Source organism: Crocodylus porosus, unplaced genomic scaffold (genome assembly GCF_001723895.1).
Source record: "Crocodylus porosus isolate Cpor-Errol unplaced genomic scaffold, CroPor_comp1, whole genome shotgun sequence".
Classification (NCBI taxonomy): Eukaryota; Metazoa; Chordata; order Crocodylia; family Crocodylidae; genus Crocodylus; species Crocodylus porosus.
In genome coordinates this window covers 7281212-7297969 of record NW_017728951.1, presented here as the reverse complement: position 1 = coordinate 7297969, position 16758 = coordinate 7281212, and the positions used below count along the sequence as shown (strand labels likewise).

At 43.1% G+C, this 16758-nt stretch overlaps 1 protein-coding gene across 5 annotated transcripts in view; it reads right to left on the bottom strand.

Annotated features, from left to right (window-relative positions):
- Positions 1–16758, bottom strand: part of ADAM12 (ADAM metallopeptidase domain 12) — a 335949-nt gene that overhangs the window by 293229 nt on the left and 25962 nt on the right. For 4 of the 5 annotated variants that reach the window (XM_019555704.1, XM_019555701.1, XM_019555702.1 and 1 more), the window contains one exon: positions 12592–12648. The exons of the other annotated variant lie outside the window; for it this stretch is intronic. In XM_019555704.1, the coding sequence (XP_019411249.1) occupies positions 12592–12648 (57 nt within the window). The remainder of the gene's footprint in view (positions 1–12591; positions 12649–16758) is intronic. 5 annotated transcript variants of the gene reach the window in all.

Sequence of the window (16758 nt, the reverse complement as noted above, 5' to 3'; positions counted from 1 at the left end):
CCCCTATCTCCCCAACCTGTCCCTCACCCCCTGACGCCTCCATTTCCATTTTCACTGACTGGCTTTCTTGTCTACATTGCATGCCAGGCTGACCTCTGGCTTCTTTACTATTCTTTCCATCCAAGACCAGGAGACACACCAACTGCACATAGTTTCTCAGCCTGACAAATGGTTTTTCAACCTGAAAGCTTCCTCAGATATATTTTTCTAACTATTTCAGTTTTTTCGTAATAAACATAAAAACACAAGATAAGCCATCACACACCACGAGTAACATATATCCAACACAACATCTTTACTTCTTGCTGTCAATTCCTTTATAAAAAGAAAGGCTCTGTGACAGTTCTGTCTGGGTACCTTTGATGCTGCTGGTGCTATTGATATTGAGCCAGATAAGTTATTTTGACCTGCCGTCTCTTGTAGGGGACGAGGAGGTCTCACGGGGGCACAATGCCATGTTGTGCAGAGGCCCCAGCACCAGAAAGGGCGTACCTGAACACATACACAATCCCACAAGCACTTATGTCATGATTTTTGCCTGCCTGTGGCCAGAGGTGCAGGGCCCCAGACTCCTCCTGCACCTATCTCCTTGACAGCTAGCAGACTGTGGCTGCAGCAGGCCCTAGCACAAGTTTTGCTTGTCAGCAGCTTGAGGTGCAGTTTCCCAGAAACCCCTGCACCTATCACCTTGAACCTTGACAGGCTTCATGCCCTTAGCAGCAGCTACCACCCCTGCAAGTTTCATCCAAATCAGCTGAAAACCAACAAAGTTATAGATATTTCATTGATTCCCTATTATACCCTATGGCTGAATCTCCGAATCTTTTCCAAATCACTTTGGAAACTCCGAATCAATTTGGAAAGCCTAAAGCTTCTAGCAATTTGATTCATAGATTCATAGAAGTAGGGTCAGAAGGGACCTTGTAGATCTTCTAGTCCGACTTCCTGCCCTGGGCAGGAGAGAAAACCGGGCTCAAATGACCCCAGCCAGGTAGACGTCAAGCCTCCTCTTAAAGACCCCCAGGGTAGGAGCCAGCACCACTTCCCTTGGAAGTTGGTTCCAGATCCTAGCTGCCCTGACTGTGAAGTAGTGCCTTCGGATGTCTAGTCTAAACCTACTCTCTAATAACCTGTGGCTGTTATTCCTTGTTACCCCAGGGGGCGCTCGGGGGAACAAGGTCTCTCCCAAACCCTGCTGGTCCCCCCTAGTGAGCTTATAGGCAGCCACTAGGTCCCCCCTCAGCCTTCTCTTGTGAAGGCCGAATAGGTTAAGGTCCCGTAGCCTCTTTTTGTAGGGTCTGCCCTGCTGTCCCCAGATCATGTGGGTGGCCCTCCTTTGAACCTTCTCAATGCTGTCCATATCCCTCCTGAAGTGTGGGGCCCAGAATAGAACACAGTACTCCAGCTGCGGCCTGACCAGTGTCACAGAGGGGGAGGAACACCTCCTTGTCCCTGCTTAAGATGCATCTATAGATGCACAACAAGGTATGGTTAGCCCTACTGACTGTGACCTCACATTGTTGGCCCATGTTCATACTGGAGTCAATAATGACTCCAAGATCTCTTTCCGCCCCCATGCTCTTGAGGAAGGAGTTTCCCAGCTTATAAGTGTGCTGCTGGTTCCTACTGCCCAAGTGCAGCACCCTGCACTTGTCTATATTGAAATCCATCCTATTTTCATTAGCTCACCCCTGTAACTTGTCCAGGTCCTGCTGCAATCTATCCTTTCATACTAGCGTGCTCACCTCACCCCAAATCATGGTGTCATTAGCGAATTTTCACAAGGTGATTTTTGACCCCATCGTCCAAGTCACTAATAAAGAAATTGAACAGTGCAGGCCCAAGGACCGAGCCCTGGGGGACTCCAATGCCCACTTCCCTCCAGGGCAAAAAATGACCCATCCACCACCACCCTCTAAGTATGACCCTTCAGCTAACTTACAATCCATCTGACTGTGGAGGCATCAATGCCAAAGTCACCTAGTTTTTTAATGAGAATGGGGTGGGAGACTGTGTCAAAGGTATTGCTGAAGCCCAGAAAGACTACATCCACCACGACATCAGTGTCCAATGCTTTCGTGACCTGATCGTAAAAGGCAATCAGGTTGGTCTGACAGGACCTGTCCCTAATGAAACTGTGCTGGTTGCCCTTGAGCATCATCCCTGATGCTGGCCCATCACAGATGTGTTCCTTGATAATCTTCTCAAAGAGTTTCCCCAGGATTGAAGTTAGATTCAGATTCATAGATTCGGCCTTTGAATCATTCAAATCATCTCTGAATCTGAATCGCAATCCAAAGCTTTGCACAGCCCTAGAAATCACCCATCTCCCAGCTATCTGCACTGGCCAGCAAGCTGGGAGGTGAGCTTTAGAGCCCCCTAGTGCCTGGTATGGGCCACTGAAAGGGTCTGGCTGCCTTTCATATCTGTTCCTGGCCCCAGTGCCAACCCCAGGTTGTCTTTCTCAGTGGTCCTGACTGGTGCTCTGCTGAAGACTATACCCAAGGTGGTTACACTGGCTCATTTCTACAATTTGGCATGCATGGTACAGAAAGAAGTGGGTAGGGCATGCCTCACAGCAGTTGAGCATGGCATAGAAACAGAATAGATTATGCACAAGGTGTCCACAATACATATTAGAGAAGAAACAGAGAGAATGAACATATGCTGTAACTGAGTTAATGCTCTACATGCAGAGCCAGTCACATGACTTAGATTAATACTGCAATATCAAAAAAGCTATTTACCGGCAGTGTTACTTATTTTGCAAGAAGCAAAGATTTTTTAGGGTGCTACCTTTTGTTGGACTAACCATACAGTAGAGTTTGTCTTGTATTTGAAAACTCATCTAACTCAACTACACAGATGGTCCAATAAGATATCACCCTAAGAAATACTTGCCCCACACATAATTGCTGAATGATCATAGCTATAACATCACTTTTATGCTACCATATTATTTACTGAGTATTTTCTCTTTCTCTCAACATAAAAATGTTCATCACCACAGAAAAGGAGAACTGATCTAATATAAAAATCACTGAAAGAGAGCCTAGCATTGATATAAAAAATAAATCTGAATAAATATAAGATGAGGGCAGAAATGAAGTCAAGGTTCTTGCTACAGTCTTGCTCTATGCCATCCTACCATACCTGGACCTTCACAGTGTGCAGCCTTTCATATCACTCCCCTGAACCATGTGCAAGTTTAAGAATTCTGTAGATATGTAGCTCCATAATGGAATATTAGCTCCTTCCTTCCCCCACTGAAACAGATAGTTTTCAGCCCTATACCTTCCACTTGAAGGTACTGAGGGGATGTATGTAGTTGCTGGAATCTAACTGAAATCACTCTCCATGTTATGCACATGGAGTTATGCCTAGTGTCCAAAGTAAATTCCAGGAATCTGATGATCAGCCCATGGTTATTCATACTTTCTGGCTCACAGATTGGGTAAGATGTGTACGTCACAATAGCTGATTCAGTTATCACTTAAACCACTGTAAATCAGGAATCACTACTGATGTAGTCATGAATGCCACGTGCTCCCAGAGGCTGGAGGGCACAGCAAACTCCCACAGGTGGTGGTGGCAGTGTTGTGCATGGTGGTGGCAGGCGGCTGCAGCGGTGCCAATGGCTGGGGGGTGGGCGGCGGCCAGCAGCGGTATCGGCAGCGCTTTTTGCAGGGGGTGCCCTGCCAAGTTCAGGGGGTGCACATGCACCCTCATGAACCCCCTACACGTTGCCAATGGATTTGTGTTAAACTGACGTGAGGAAAATCAGGCTGAGTATATCTAACATCCTGTTCTAAATATAACCCTTCACCTACAGACATGGGAGACTGGTGCCTCCTGAGTCTGGGAAAGCACCTGCAGAAGCTGCTGGGGGTGTCAGTGATGGGGACGGGGCTGGTGAGCACCTGCAGAAGCCACCGGTGGCGTCAGTGTTGGAGATGGCCCTATCGGGGAGAGGGAGAACGTGCCCCCCCCATCCCTCCAATGCCTACAGATAGAAAGAGAAAGGAAAAGGAGGAATAATAAACCAAGGCAGGTGGGCAAATTTGCTTCTTATATGAAAGTTTCAGCATTCTGACTAGAAACAAAAGAGTTTCCAACTTATCCAGAGATGAACTCACTGACCCAGAATTGATATCTAGATGCAAGTCCTTCTAGGAAGAAATTTAAAAAAAGGTAAACCTCAGTCTAAATTTGTTCCTAAGTATGTCAGGATTCCCTGTCCTTCCTGCAGTACCTATGTTAAAAGGGTGTTTCCACCTTCCTCCTTTTTTAAATTAGGACAGAATTAGTAAGACAAATTTGCAACAAGGAATCAGCAATATTTAGCTGCTCCATGAAGGCTTCTTCTGACATCTCCAGCTGACTGCAACACTGCCACCGTCCCACCCCACTACCCATACATGATAGACTCTTCAATGACACATTCAAGTCTGCAGTTGCATCATTTTCAGGTATCATTTCACCTGTCTGTGAGACAGAGCAAGAATCCATTTAACATCATCAAGAGCAGAACCTTTCCTAGTTCTCTCACAGACTAGGAATTTATGGAGCATGTCTCAGTGAAATGAGAAACTTTTGGCTCCAATCCTGATTTCTTCTCAGCTCACTAGAGCAGTCTCAGCCATTTGGATTAAAAGACTCAGGCCTCGCTCCTGCTATTTTACAGACCTTGCTCTCTAGCTTTCATTGAAACCTTTATAAAGTTTTGCTTTAAAAACCCTAGCAATATACATCTCTCACTGCAGATGTGCCTTTGATGAATAAATTTTGCTTGAACTCTTTTAATTTCTAAATGACAGCCACCTTCTCTTGCAAGATGAGTGTTCTCCAGCTCCATCTTCCTTGTTCCTCCCTTTCAACCGTGTGCAATTGGGACATACACTTTAACCTTGGTTACCCAGTTCTGATGTACTATGCTCACTTTCTTTTCCTACCTTCCCTAACAATACTGGAATCCTTCTCTTAAAAATTTCCCTTTTGACCTTCCTTTCTTTTTATCTGAGATTATAGTTGACCCTCTCTGTAAGATATCATTTCGTTTTGTGTTGCCATGTAAAAGGGATCCAGTATAAAAATAAACCATACTGTTTTATAACTCAATCAAACAACAGCAAACACCGGCTGATTCTCAATTTTAAAAGGAATGACATTTCAAATCTTCATGGTGAGATTCTAAGAATAAATACTGTCTGTAATAGTGAGATGTCATTCAACTCTGAGAAACTGAACTGCTGCCCCATTAACTGTGCATATACTATTACCTGTGTACATAGCTAATGAAGCAATTTGTTTCTTAATCAGGTGTACAATACTCCTCTAGCAAGATCTACCCTCCAAATCCATTGGTTGTAAATTTTGCATATACTAGATTAATTTATATTCTGTACAAATAATAAAAAAAGAAAATGTGTGTTTTACAATGGACAAATTCTAGCCAGCTGGACTGTAGACGAAAATATTTTTGAGGGATTCTGGTTAGAACAGCAAAAGCTTTAAATGATTTGCATGTAACACTGGAATCCCAGAAGAAAGAATATAGTTCTATAAAACATAGAGATTTGGTTTATAGCATTTTTTTTTTAAAATGTGGGTATCAAAAAAACCACTAAACCATTTATAAATATATATTACATACACACAGAATATTGCTATAGTAACTGAACTTGATCTTCAAGATTGATATCTTCTGTACAAATAAATTACTACAGAGTGGGCTATAAGCCTCCATAGTCTCACAGCTTGAAATATGAAATTTTAATTTAAGTCTCTAAGAATCCGTGATTTATAAGGTTCAATTGTTTAAAACAGGTGCTAAGAAGAAGCTTCTAACAGACTGGTAGAAATGTGGTAGTCAGGACTCATTAGTTAATCTGTAAACCTTGAAATCATAATTGCGTTCCTGGATCAGTTCAGCACCACAATGGTTGTCAGAAAGAGGCAATATTTACTGAAGAGTGGAATTAGAGATACTAGCTATAATGAAATGTCAGTCAACATTTATTGGTGACAACTGTGACTAATTTATGCCATTAATTATTTTGGAAACTGGAAGAGGGCTTGAGCCTACTTATATATGAAAACATGTTTTCTTAACCAACTCTACGATATGGTATTTCATTCAAGTTTTAGGAGGTGGTGACTTGAGAGTTTGGTGAGTTTAGCTATTATATGTTGCAGGATGCTTTTGGTATTAATTCTATACATATATTAATCCCACAAAATTGGCCCCAACAAAGAAATTAGCCAAAATTTTATATAAATTGTGCTATTCCCTCTATGAGTACTTGGAACAAGATGGTGTCTGAGGGCCGCCATGATGCCCTCTAGTGGCCACCTCTATCCTGTCCTCCCTACTCAATTTTCCTTGGGTGTCAACCTGCTCACTATCCTGCCATGCCTTGATGTTAAAGAAAAGTAATGAGGGAAGTTGCCTCCCAGGGCTGATGGGTCCATGGGGCTCTCTCTTTCTTCCTCCCTCTCTAGCTTTGCCTTGATTGCCCTTCTCAGGGCCGGACCTTGCTGGCCTTGAGGGCTAAATTTGAGGCCTCCTTTCTCCCCTACAGCCACACTTATGCCTCGCAGGTGATACCAATTAGCACTTCAGCTGGGCAGCTTGCCCCAAATACAATACTTGACTCAGGTCTCCAATCCCTTGCTGGGGCATCAGTCTTCCTAGCTCTGGCCCCCTTTCTCTGGCTGGGCCCCACTTTGGGCTAGGTCCACTGTACCAACCTTCGACTCCTGGGCACCAGCCCTTTTTTGCCCTTCCCGGGGCCTGGCCCAAGCCTTCCCAACCTCAGGCCATCTCTATTGCCTTTGTTACTCAGGCTTTTACCTTCTCTGTTCCCACTTGCAGGGCTCAAAACACCCATGTGTCCTTTGGGCACCCTTGTGCCTCTCCTCGTCACACCATTTTAGCCACACCTGGTCCACCAGTTTAATTATAACAATAAAAAGGCAAGCATCTGCTTAAGAAACAACCCCTCCCAACCAACCTCCATCCCCCTTTCCAGGGTAAAACAACACTTGGTAAACCCTCTTACTGGTAGGCTGTCACCTCTGCCTCAAGGGCATTCCATGCCAGTCTGCTTCTATTACTTATACACTCTTATACACTCTGGGTCTACTTGTGTGACAAAGTAATAAATCAATGTTTATATGGGGCAAAATCAGGTGGCATTTTAGGAATACACATAGATGTCACTAAAGATCTCTCTGCCTGTGATTACTGCCTTCAACAAGCTATTTAGTTGTACAGTTGGATTTTTTCATTTAAACTTCTGCCTGTGGTAAGGGGTCATGGCTTTCTACCTATACAAAGGTGGTAGAAAGCCTTGCAATTGGGTACTATGGACTGATTCAGGAAAAAATTTAAGCATATGCTTAAATTTAAACACTTGTTTTGGAAGTCTTATGGACCTCAATGGGACGTGACACATTTAAGTACTTTCACAGGGATGATTTCTCTATTTGGGGTGATTATATGAATAAAGACGTTTGTGCTCCCATCGCACAGTACTAAGTTAATAAGCTGATTTTATTACAAATCTATATATTCAAACATAGCTTTTGTAACAAAGTGGTAGAGCATTACATAACATAATATACAAAATATCAGTAGAGTGCAGGCTAAAAAGAGAAGAATATTGAATATGAGATTTTTACCATGAGGCTGTCAAGAATAATGGACTGTAGAAAAAAACAGCCGACACAACAAAAGAGTGAACATATTTATATGAAATGGAAAAAAGTTGTTAATATGAAAAAGGGCTCTGAAGCCTGTAGTGAAGGCACACATTATTAAAGTGGACTAGGTGGAGAACACTAGGATGCAAAAGATTAAAAATGAATTCATTACAGTCCAATACAAATACAAAGGAGGTATACATACAAGTGGAGATAGGAAGACTAAGGGACAACCTGGAATATAAAGTCAATGAATGGGAGGGAAAGAAACATAAATACAAGAAAAAAAGTGTAATGATCCGTATTTTATCCCCAGAGACAGACATGCAACACCAGAGCAGTGTCAAGCCTGAGTAGCAGAGCTGGGCACTGAGTAGCTGTGCAAAGTGGTGAAGCGAAACAGAACATCACTGATTTCTCTGCTAAGTATTTGAGGTGGTGGTCATAAAGCACGAATCTCCTCTTCAGGTCATAGCTTGCTTCCTTTTGTATCAAGGTAGTACTAAGGCATCTGTGCCAAGGTAGTGAAGTCAACACCTGTATACTATGAGTGTGCTAATGATACTTTTTCTATCAGAAAAGAAGGCATTGGCAATTCAAATGCTAACAGGGTCCTTCTCCTGATGAAGTCCAGAGACAACAGACTTGTCATCACAAATACACTGTTCCATCAAAGGAACAAGTTCAAGACATCCTGGAAACACTGGCATTTAATCAACTATGTGATTGTTTGAACTCACGATCATCAGGATGTCTTGACTATGAGAGCTATGACTATTGCTGATGACTGTTGGATTGACCATTGCCTCATCAATTCCTGAATGTCCATCAGGATTGCTCCTAAACGAAGAATGCAAAGGAAGCAGATCAGGCACAAGGTAAACATCAAGTGCTTGAAGGATGCACTCAAGCAGTGAGAATTCCACCAACTTCTGAATGAGACACTACCGACAGAGCACTCAGAAGGAGTCAAGGAGTACTTGATGGGACTCGAGACAGCTGTTCTTTCATCCTGTTAAAATACTATAGGCTACAAGACCAGGAAACATCAAGACTGATTTGACAAAATGACTGAAATTCAAGGTCTCATTGACAGAAAATGGAAAGCTTTGTGCCCAGCAGAGTGACATCAACTTTGCCATAAAAAAAATGCACACCAACAAGCAAAATCTGAGGTTCAAAGGAGAACACAAGAACTGAAGAATGAGTGGTGGATTCAGAAATCAAAAGAAATCAAACATTTTGCTGCCATCTGTGACACTCGTGGCTTCTTCAGTGCTACCAAATCTGTCTACAGCCCCAGCACTCATGGTCTTAATCCTCTAAGACGAAAGGATGGAACAACACTCCTGAAAGACAGCAAATCCATCAATGTTTGCTGGAAAGAACATTTCCAGGGCCTTCTGAATCATGACTCAACTGTCAATGAAGATAAGATCAACAATTTTACACAAAAGCAATCAGAGAAGAGCTCGGTTTGCCGCCTACCCTGGGAGGGGTCAGGAGTGCCATCAGGAAAATGAAGACTAACAAGGCAGCTGGTGTTGATGGAATACCTGCAGATATTTTCAAAGGAGGAAGAGAACAACTTGTGTGTCAGCTTCATGTCCTCATCCTTAAAATCTGGAACAAGGAAAAAGTCCTAGCTGACCCAAGGGATGCCTTGATACCATCTTCAAGAACAGGGACAGAGCTGATTGTGGAAACTACCGAGGCATCTCATTGTTGGCCACAGCTGTGAAAGTCATCACCTGTATCCTTGTTAACTGCCTTCTCCCACTTGCAGAAGAAATTCTTCCAGAATTTCAAAGCGGCTTTAGACCATCTTGAGGAACTGCAAACATGATCTTTGCAGCACGTCAAATCCAGGAGAAGTGTCACGAGCATAATCGACTTCTCCATTTGGCCTTCATCAACCTCTCTAAAGCCTTTGAGCCTGTAAACCATGAAGCCCTATGTACAATCCTGTCCAAAACAAATTCATCGGTGTTCTGAGACTTCTCCACAACAATGTCAGCAAGGGTTCTCAGCAATGGGAATCAAACAGAACCATTTGAGGTCAAAACTGGAGTGAAGCAAAGTTGTGTCATTGTCCCAGAGAGGGGACTTGATAGTGGCTTACTGCTATATCAGAGGAGTGCATCAGGAGCTTGGTGAACACCTGTTCACTAGGGCACCCCTGGGGAAGACCAGGACCAATGGATACAAACTCCTGGCAGGCCGCTTCAGGCTTAATACCAGGAAAAACTCCTTCACAGTCAGGGTGTCCAGACGGGAATAGACTCCCTTCAGAGGTGGTGCAATCGCCTACCCTGGAGGTTTTCAAAAGGAGACTAGATAGTCACCTTGCTGGGGTCAATTAACCCTAGTTGTCTTCCTGCCTAGAGTGAGGGGGCTGGACCCGATGATCTGCAAGGTCCCTTCCAGCCCCTAACAATCTATGAATCTATGAATTTAGACAGGAGATGATTGAACACCTTGAGCAGGCCTAGCAGTTATCCCAGGTGCACATAGAGAGAGCACAGCATTGGCAGAAAGCTACCAACCATCAAAAGGCACAAGGAATAAAGTGCTGGTTTTACTTCCCTCCTTGGAAAATAAACTATTAACTACGTGGCAAGGGCCTTTTGAGATAACAAGAAGGGCCGGGCCCATAGATTATGAAGTATAACACCCAGGACATGCAAGGGAAAACCAGGTCTACCATGTAAACCTGTTGAAGGCTTGGAAGGAGCCAGAGAATGGCTACTGAGTCCTGAAGAAGTAAGTGAAGAACTAAGCCCTGAGATAGGAGGAAATACACAAGGGGGCATGATAGAAATAGGAGATTGCCTTATGGATGAGCAGCAAAAGGAGCTGGGACAGATCATCTTTAAATTTGGTGATGTGTTTAGCGAGGACGCAGGAAAGGCTAGGGTGTAGTACATGAAATTAATACGCCTAAATGGGTAGTTGGGAGGGAAAGTTGGGAGACCAGTCCCCCACCATCTACAAGCTTGGGTATATGAGGAGATACAGAAAATGCTTAAAAAGTGGGTGATAATACCATCTCAGAATCCCTGTAGAAGCCCAATGGTGGTCATCCTGAAATCCAATGGGACATTAAGGATATGCATGGATTTCAAGGATCTCAACGCAGTTGCACATTTTGATGCATTCCCCATACCCCATGTAGAAGAGCTACTGGAGCGAATAGGTCAGGCAAAGTACATCTCTACCCTGGATTGTTCCAAGGGCTACTGGCAGATCACCATGGCAGGAAAGGACCAGCAAAAAAATGGCTTTTGGCATGCCGTGGGGATTATTTGAATGTACAAGGATGCTGTTTGGCCTTCATGGTGCTGCAGCCTCATTCCAAAGGCTGATAGATAATGTCCTAGCCCACATACAAGGTACGCTGTGGTGTATATCGATGATATCGTAATTTATTTGCAATCATGACCTGAACATCTGCAGCATGTGAAAGCAGTATTATGAGAATCCCACAAATTTGATACAACCACAAATCGTAAACAGTGTGCATTAGGAATGTGGGAGACCAACTACCTTGGGTTCTGCATGGGACAGGGGCTCATACACCCACTGGCAAGTAAACTAGAGACCATAGACAAATATAAACCATCACAAACAAACAAACGCACTCCTTTTTGGGTTTGGCCAACAATTATCAAAGATTTATATCAGGCTTTGCAGAGTTGGACACACCCTTGACAGACTCCAAAAAGGGCAAAGTGCAGGGTGTGATAAGCTGGATGCCCCCAATAGAGGAGGCTTTTATGAATATCAAGAGACACTTATGTAGTGACGTATTCCTAAGGACCCCTGACTTTTAAGTCTTTTATCCTACAGACTGAAGGATCCAGAATGGCTGTGGGGGCAGTCCTATGCCAACGAGAAGATGGGGCTGAAAGACCAGTGGTGTTTGCAAGTAGGAAATTAAATACAGCATAGTGCAGGTATTCCACAATCGAGAGGGAATGTCTCACTATTAAATGGGTAGTCGCATATTTCTGTTATTATTTAATAGGATGGGAATTCACACTCATAATGGACCATGCACCTTTCCAGTGGCTGTACAAGTCTAAGTGTGATAATGGGTGCATAATATGTTGGGCACTAGCTCTTCTTCCCTTTAAATTCTCTGTCAGGTACAAGCCATGAACAACAAAGTTGCCAATTTCTTATCTCCGTGTAGCGAATCAGCAGCAAGGCCAACAGAGCAGAAAGCACTGCAGGATCAGAAGGTGGACAAAGCACGCCCAGAAGATGGCACACTCAGGACACCACAAGGCAACTTGAGGGTGGAGATACATGACAGAAGCAGTGGAGCTGCTGTGCCGTGTAAGCCTGGTGGCAATAGTGGAATTCCCATGCCACAGGCCTTACCAGCATCACCATGGCGTGCCACGCCATGGAAGCATGGTGGTGATGGCAAAATTGCCATGCCGCAAACCCTGCTGGTGACCCCACATCATGCCGAGCCACAGGAACATGGTGGCAACAGTGGGACCACTGCACTCTAGACACTGCCAGCAGCACCACAGAACACCAGGCTGTGGGAGCATGGTGGCGGTGGTGGGCTTGCCACACCACAGGTCCTACATTCCAAGCCACAGTCAACAGGGGCGAGGACATTCGAAGAAGAAAAGAAGATGGTGCCAGTGTGGACGTGCTTTATAAGTGCATGCTGATGCCATCTTGCCAGCAGAGGTGGCAGGGCAGAGCTAAAAGCCCCACGCCCCAGTCCAATGGGGGAGCAGGAAGTGAGTTCCCAGCAGCTGAAGGAAGTCTGCATATGAGAGCTAGATCCCATAAGGGATGACTGGTGGCAGCCTCTGAATAAGGAGCTACCCCTACTGGCTGACTTGGAGAAGTCAGGCTACTTACCTGGAGAAGTGATGTGGAAGTCTGGCTGCAGAGAGTGGAGCCAAGGCAGCAGCGGATCTTCAAGGATGAGATAAGAGACATGACTGGTAAAAAAAAAGTGGCATTCCTACAACATCAGAGTAACAATGGGTTGGCGCTAGGTGGGGTGTAGGGGAGGCGGAGTCCCAATGACCTCACACTAACAATCAGATCAAACAAGATACCACTGAGCTGCAGTTAACAACATTCCCCAAGATTAAAGTTCCAACAAAGACATGGCAGAAGAGAAGCGTCAGTGGTCTTGGTAACTAGTGCCAGGGGTCAAACTGTCAGGCTGCAAGACTGCAGGTAGCTCTGGGCGACTAAAAAAATGTAAGTGGGGAGCACAGGACAGGCACAGAAAGTTACAAACCTCAAACTCAAGTCCAAAATGAAGACCATGACAACGTCCATAATAGAGCCTTAGTATGCGGATGACAATGCTGTCATTGCTCAAGCTGAAACAGACCTCCAAATCATTCTTAATGTATTCTTAGAAGTCTACAAGAGTGTTGGCCTAACTCTAAACAACAGGAAAACTTAAGTCTTTTACCAACCTGCTCCAACTGGAAAAACAATCCCCGTCCCCCCATCCCACTCCATTCAAATCAACGGAGAGTTGCTGGAGATGATGGATCACTTCACCTATCTTCGAAGCCATATTTTATCGAAGGCAGACATCGAAATGGAAATACAACACCCCTTGAAATGTACGAGCGCAGTCTTTGGACATCTAAGAGAGTCTTCTTACATCATGACATCTTGTTTTATTGAGCCATTGTCATTCCAACCCTGCTGTATGGCTAGGAAACTTGGACCACATACAGAAGGCATCTCAAGAGCTAGGAAAAGTACCACCAATGGTGCCTTCACAAGATCCTTTGGATTAGCTGGGAGGATAGATACACAAACATCAGCATTTTGGCTGAAGCAAATTCCAACAGCATTGAGGCCATGATCATCCAAAACCAATTTCACTGTACAGGTCGTGTTGTTCACATGCCTGACTCCCAGCTTCCAAAGAGAATCTTTTTCTCACAGCTGAAGGAAGGTCAGTGAAGGTCAAAGAAAGCACTTCAAAGACACCCTGAAGGCAAACATGAAGAGGTGTAACATCAACATCAACACTTGGGAGACCTTTTCTTAGGACTGACAAAATGGAGGAAGACCTCTTTGGGAGGGCCCTCAACACTTTGAAACAGCTCGTCGACAGACAGAAAGGGAAAAGAGGAACAAGCGAAAAGAACATCAGAACATTCAACGCAGCAACACAGTGCCCATCTCTTCTGGAAACTTCTGTCCTCACTGCAACAAGACATGTGGATCTGGAATTGAGCTATGGAGCCACCTGCAAACTCACTATCAAGATCCTTAGAAGACTATCTTACTTGTTCACGAGTGATTGCCCAGTATCATCACTATGAATGTGCTAATGATACATTTGTTCATGACAGTACAAAGTCATTAGCTAGTTTGGGTAAGATGCATGCTTGTTTTTTTTTTTATGGATTTGCCTCATTCTGTTGACTGTCCTCAAAACTCACCCCACTTGAGTCTGGTCCTCCAGGCTTATTCTTTAAAGTAAATCCACTGAAGTGAGGAAGGATTATCTCATGATTTATGTACTGAACTGAGAATCCTGTGTTTAATTCCCAGCTCTGTGACAGGCTTCCTGTATGACCTTAAACCACTTGAGCTTTTTGTGGCCCAGACATAGGAAATTTTCCTTTCTGCCACCCTTTAGGCATAGCTACACATCACCATATGGCAACATTGCTACAGCACCATGCTTTAGTAATTACTTTTGGAAGTAAAGCAAAATAAGAAGTACCTTTTGAAAGTACTAAAGCATGGCACAGTAACCCCCCCTATTGTGCCATGTGGACGGTGTGATTTCGCCTCTATGTCACCATAGCAGTACACTACAACAGGGAGCATGCCACTATGGTGACGTAGCTGCCAATCACATGTAGACCCACATGATTGCTGTAGTGAACAATATGGCAACGTAGCACATCTGTAGGTCACTATAGGGCAACATGCATACACGTCCTTTATCATTTAATTCAACAAAACAGATAAACTCCTAGGAGGTGGGACCATTAGTGAATTTAAACCATACTTAGCATAATATAGCCCTGGACTCTACTGGGATACAATCTGATATAATGTATATTGAAGTCAGTGAATTTAGTAGACAGTAAAGATAGATGAAAGGAGAAATCAGTATCTTCATATTACTCTAAAACCCTATTAGGACTCATTTTGCATTTTTTTTTGTCACATCTACCCACCTATCTTTTTTCAGTTTAAATCTGCTCCATTCTACGTCAGTGAATCTTAAAAGTCATTTTATTCATGGAGAAGGCTTCACAGTCATGACTAACTTAATATTCTACTTTTAGTATGCATTAAAGGAAATTCTCTTGATCCACATGTAACTCAAAAGCTGACATAGTGCCCGTTTTTTCTTTTTCAGTCACAGAAAGAACAAGGGAGAAAAATACTTCCTATAAGTGTTTAACAGCTATAAGTACCATACCCTTTTTCTTTCCACAACAGCATGAAAAAGGGACTTTGCTCATAAGTTAAAGAAACACACTTTATTTTTAATTACATACCCAGAATATAAACTTTTATCTGAAAATAATCAACTCTTTAAATATACAATTTGCCATCCATCTTTGTTTAATGGTTAGTGCCCTTTAAGGAAATGCATGGTTAAATTTCAGATTCACATTAAGTTAAGGTTAACAAGTGCTCAGTCAGGCAGCTCAGCTCATCTGTATGATAAAAAAGAAAAAAGAAACCCAAGGATGCCATGATGAGAAATGTACTAAAGCAGAAATAAAAAAGTAAATACCTTGGAACTTATCTTATCCATCATGCAACAGACCCAGTAGCTTTTCTGAACAAAGGAATGTAGTCTTCTCTCACACCTGTTTTACATCAAAAGGAACTCTTTATAATAACCATGGAGGTAGAGTGATGGATATGGAGGAGGAGGATCAGGCCCTTTCTATATAGTAAAAGGCAGCTTACTTTTCTATAGTATTTTTCATGTAAAACGATCACAGAACATGTCACAGCCAGCTCAAGCTTGAGAATACAAATATGAGCACAGTGAATAGGAAAAATATTTCATACACAGAGCATGCATTGATAATATATTAGGATGAAAAGTCCTAAGACTATATATCAAGAAGAGACTTAGAGCTTAAAGAAACTGGTAGATTCATAGAATGGGACTGATTTTATCTCCCCCCTCTGCCTAAGAGTTGGTAATCACAGGCCTGAGACAATAGGTAAGCTCTAAGATGAACTCTGAAGAAAATGAGATAGTCAGCTGGATGCAGAAGCACTGAAAAATATTGAAATGGATGTGAGTGACTTGTTTTGAGCTCAAAACAGCAAAACTGAAACGAAACAAAGGGCTTCGAAACAGCCTTGAAATGAAATGAGGTCAGTCAAAATATTTCGAAAGTTTCAAAACATTTTAAGTTTTGAAGCTCAAGCTGGGCTTGCCTGCAGGGAAACAGAAAGTAAGGAGAGGGAGGAGGAAGAAGGGGGGAAGGACTGCTCTCATATTGACTGTGTAGCTGGTCAGTGACTGCGATCCTTCCCTGAGGTCCCTTCCAATCCCAGTGCTCTGGGGGAGGGATGGAAAACAGGCAGCATTATTTGAACGGGCCTGTTTTCTGCCTTGGGGTCTGACAGTTACTGAGCTATCTTCTAGCAGCTCAGGAGCATTAGACAACGAAGGCTACTAGCACTGATCTGAAGGATTTCCTACTTGCTAGCCTAGCCTAGCCTAGCCTAGCCTAGCAAGAAGGATTCCAGAATACCGTTTTTTTCTTCCAGATGCTTTTATTTTATTATTATATTCATTGATTTATTCTGTTCAATTTTATAATTATATTGGATAGGATAGTACACTACAGAGTTTAATTTATATAGGAAGGGAAATATATTTTACTTCTATACATTTAAAGCTTGCAGCATACATACATTATAGAATTTATGTAGGAAGGGAGATATATTTGTTTTCTATACATACCTTACAGCACACACACACACATTATCAAATTTATTTAGGAAGAGAGATATATTTATAGTTAATACATGTATACCTTGCAGCACATATACATT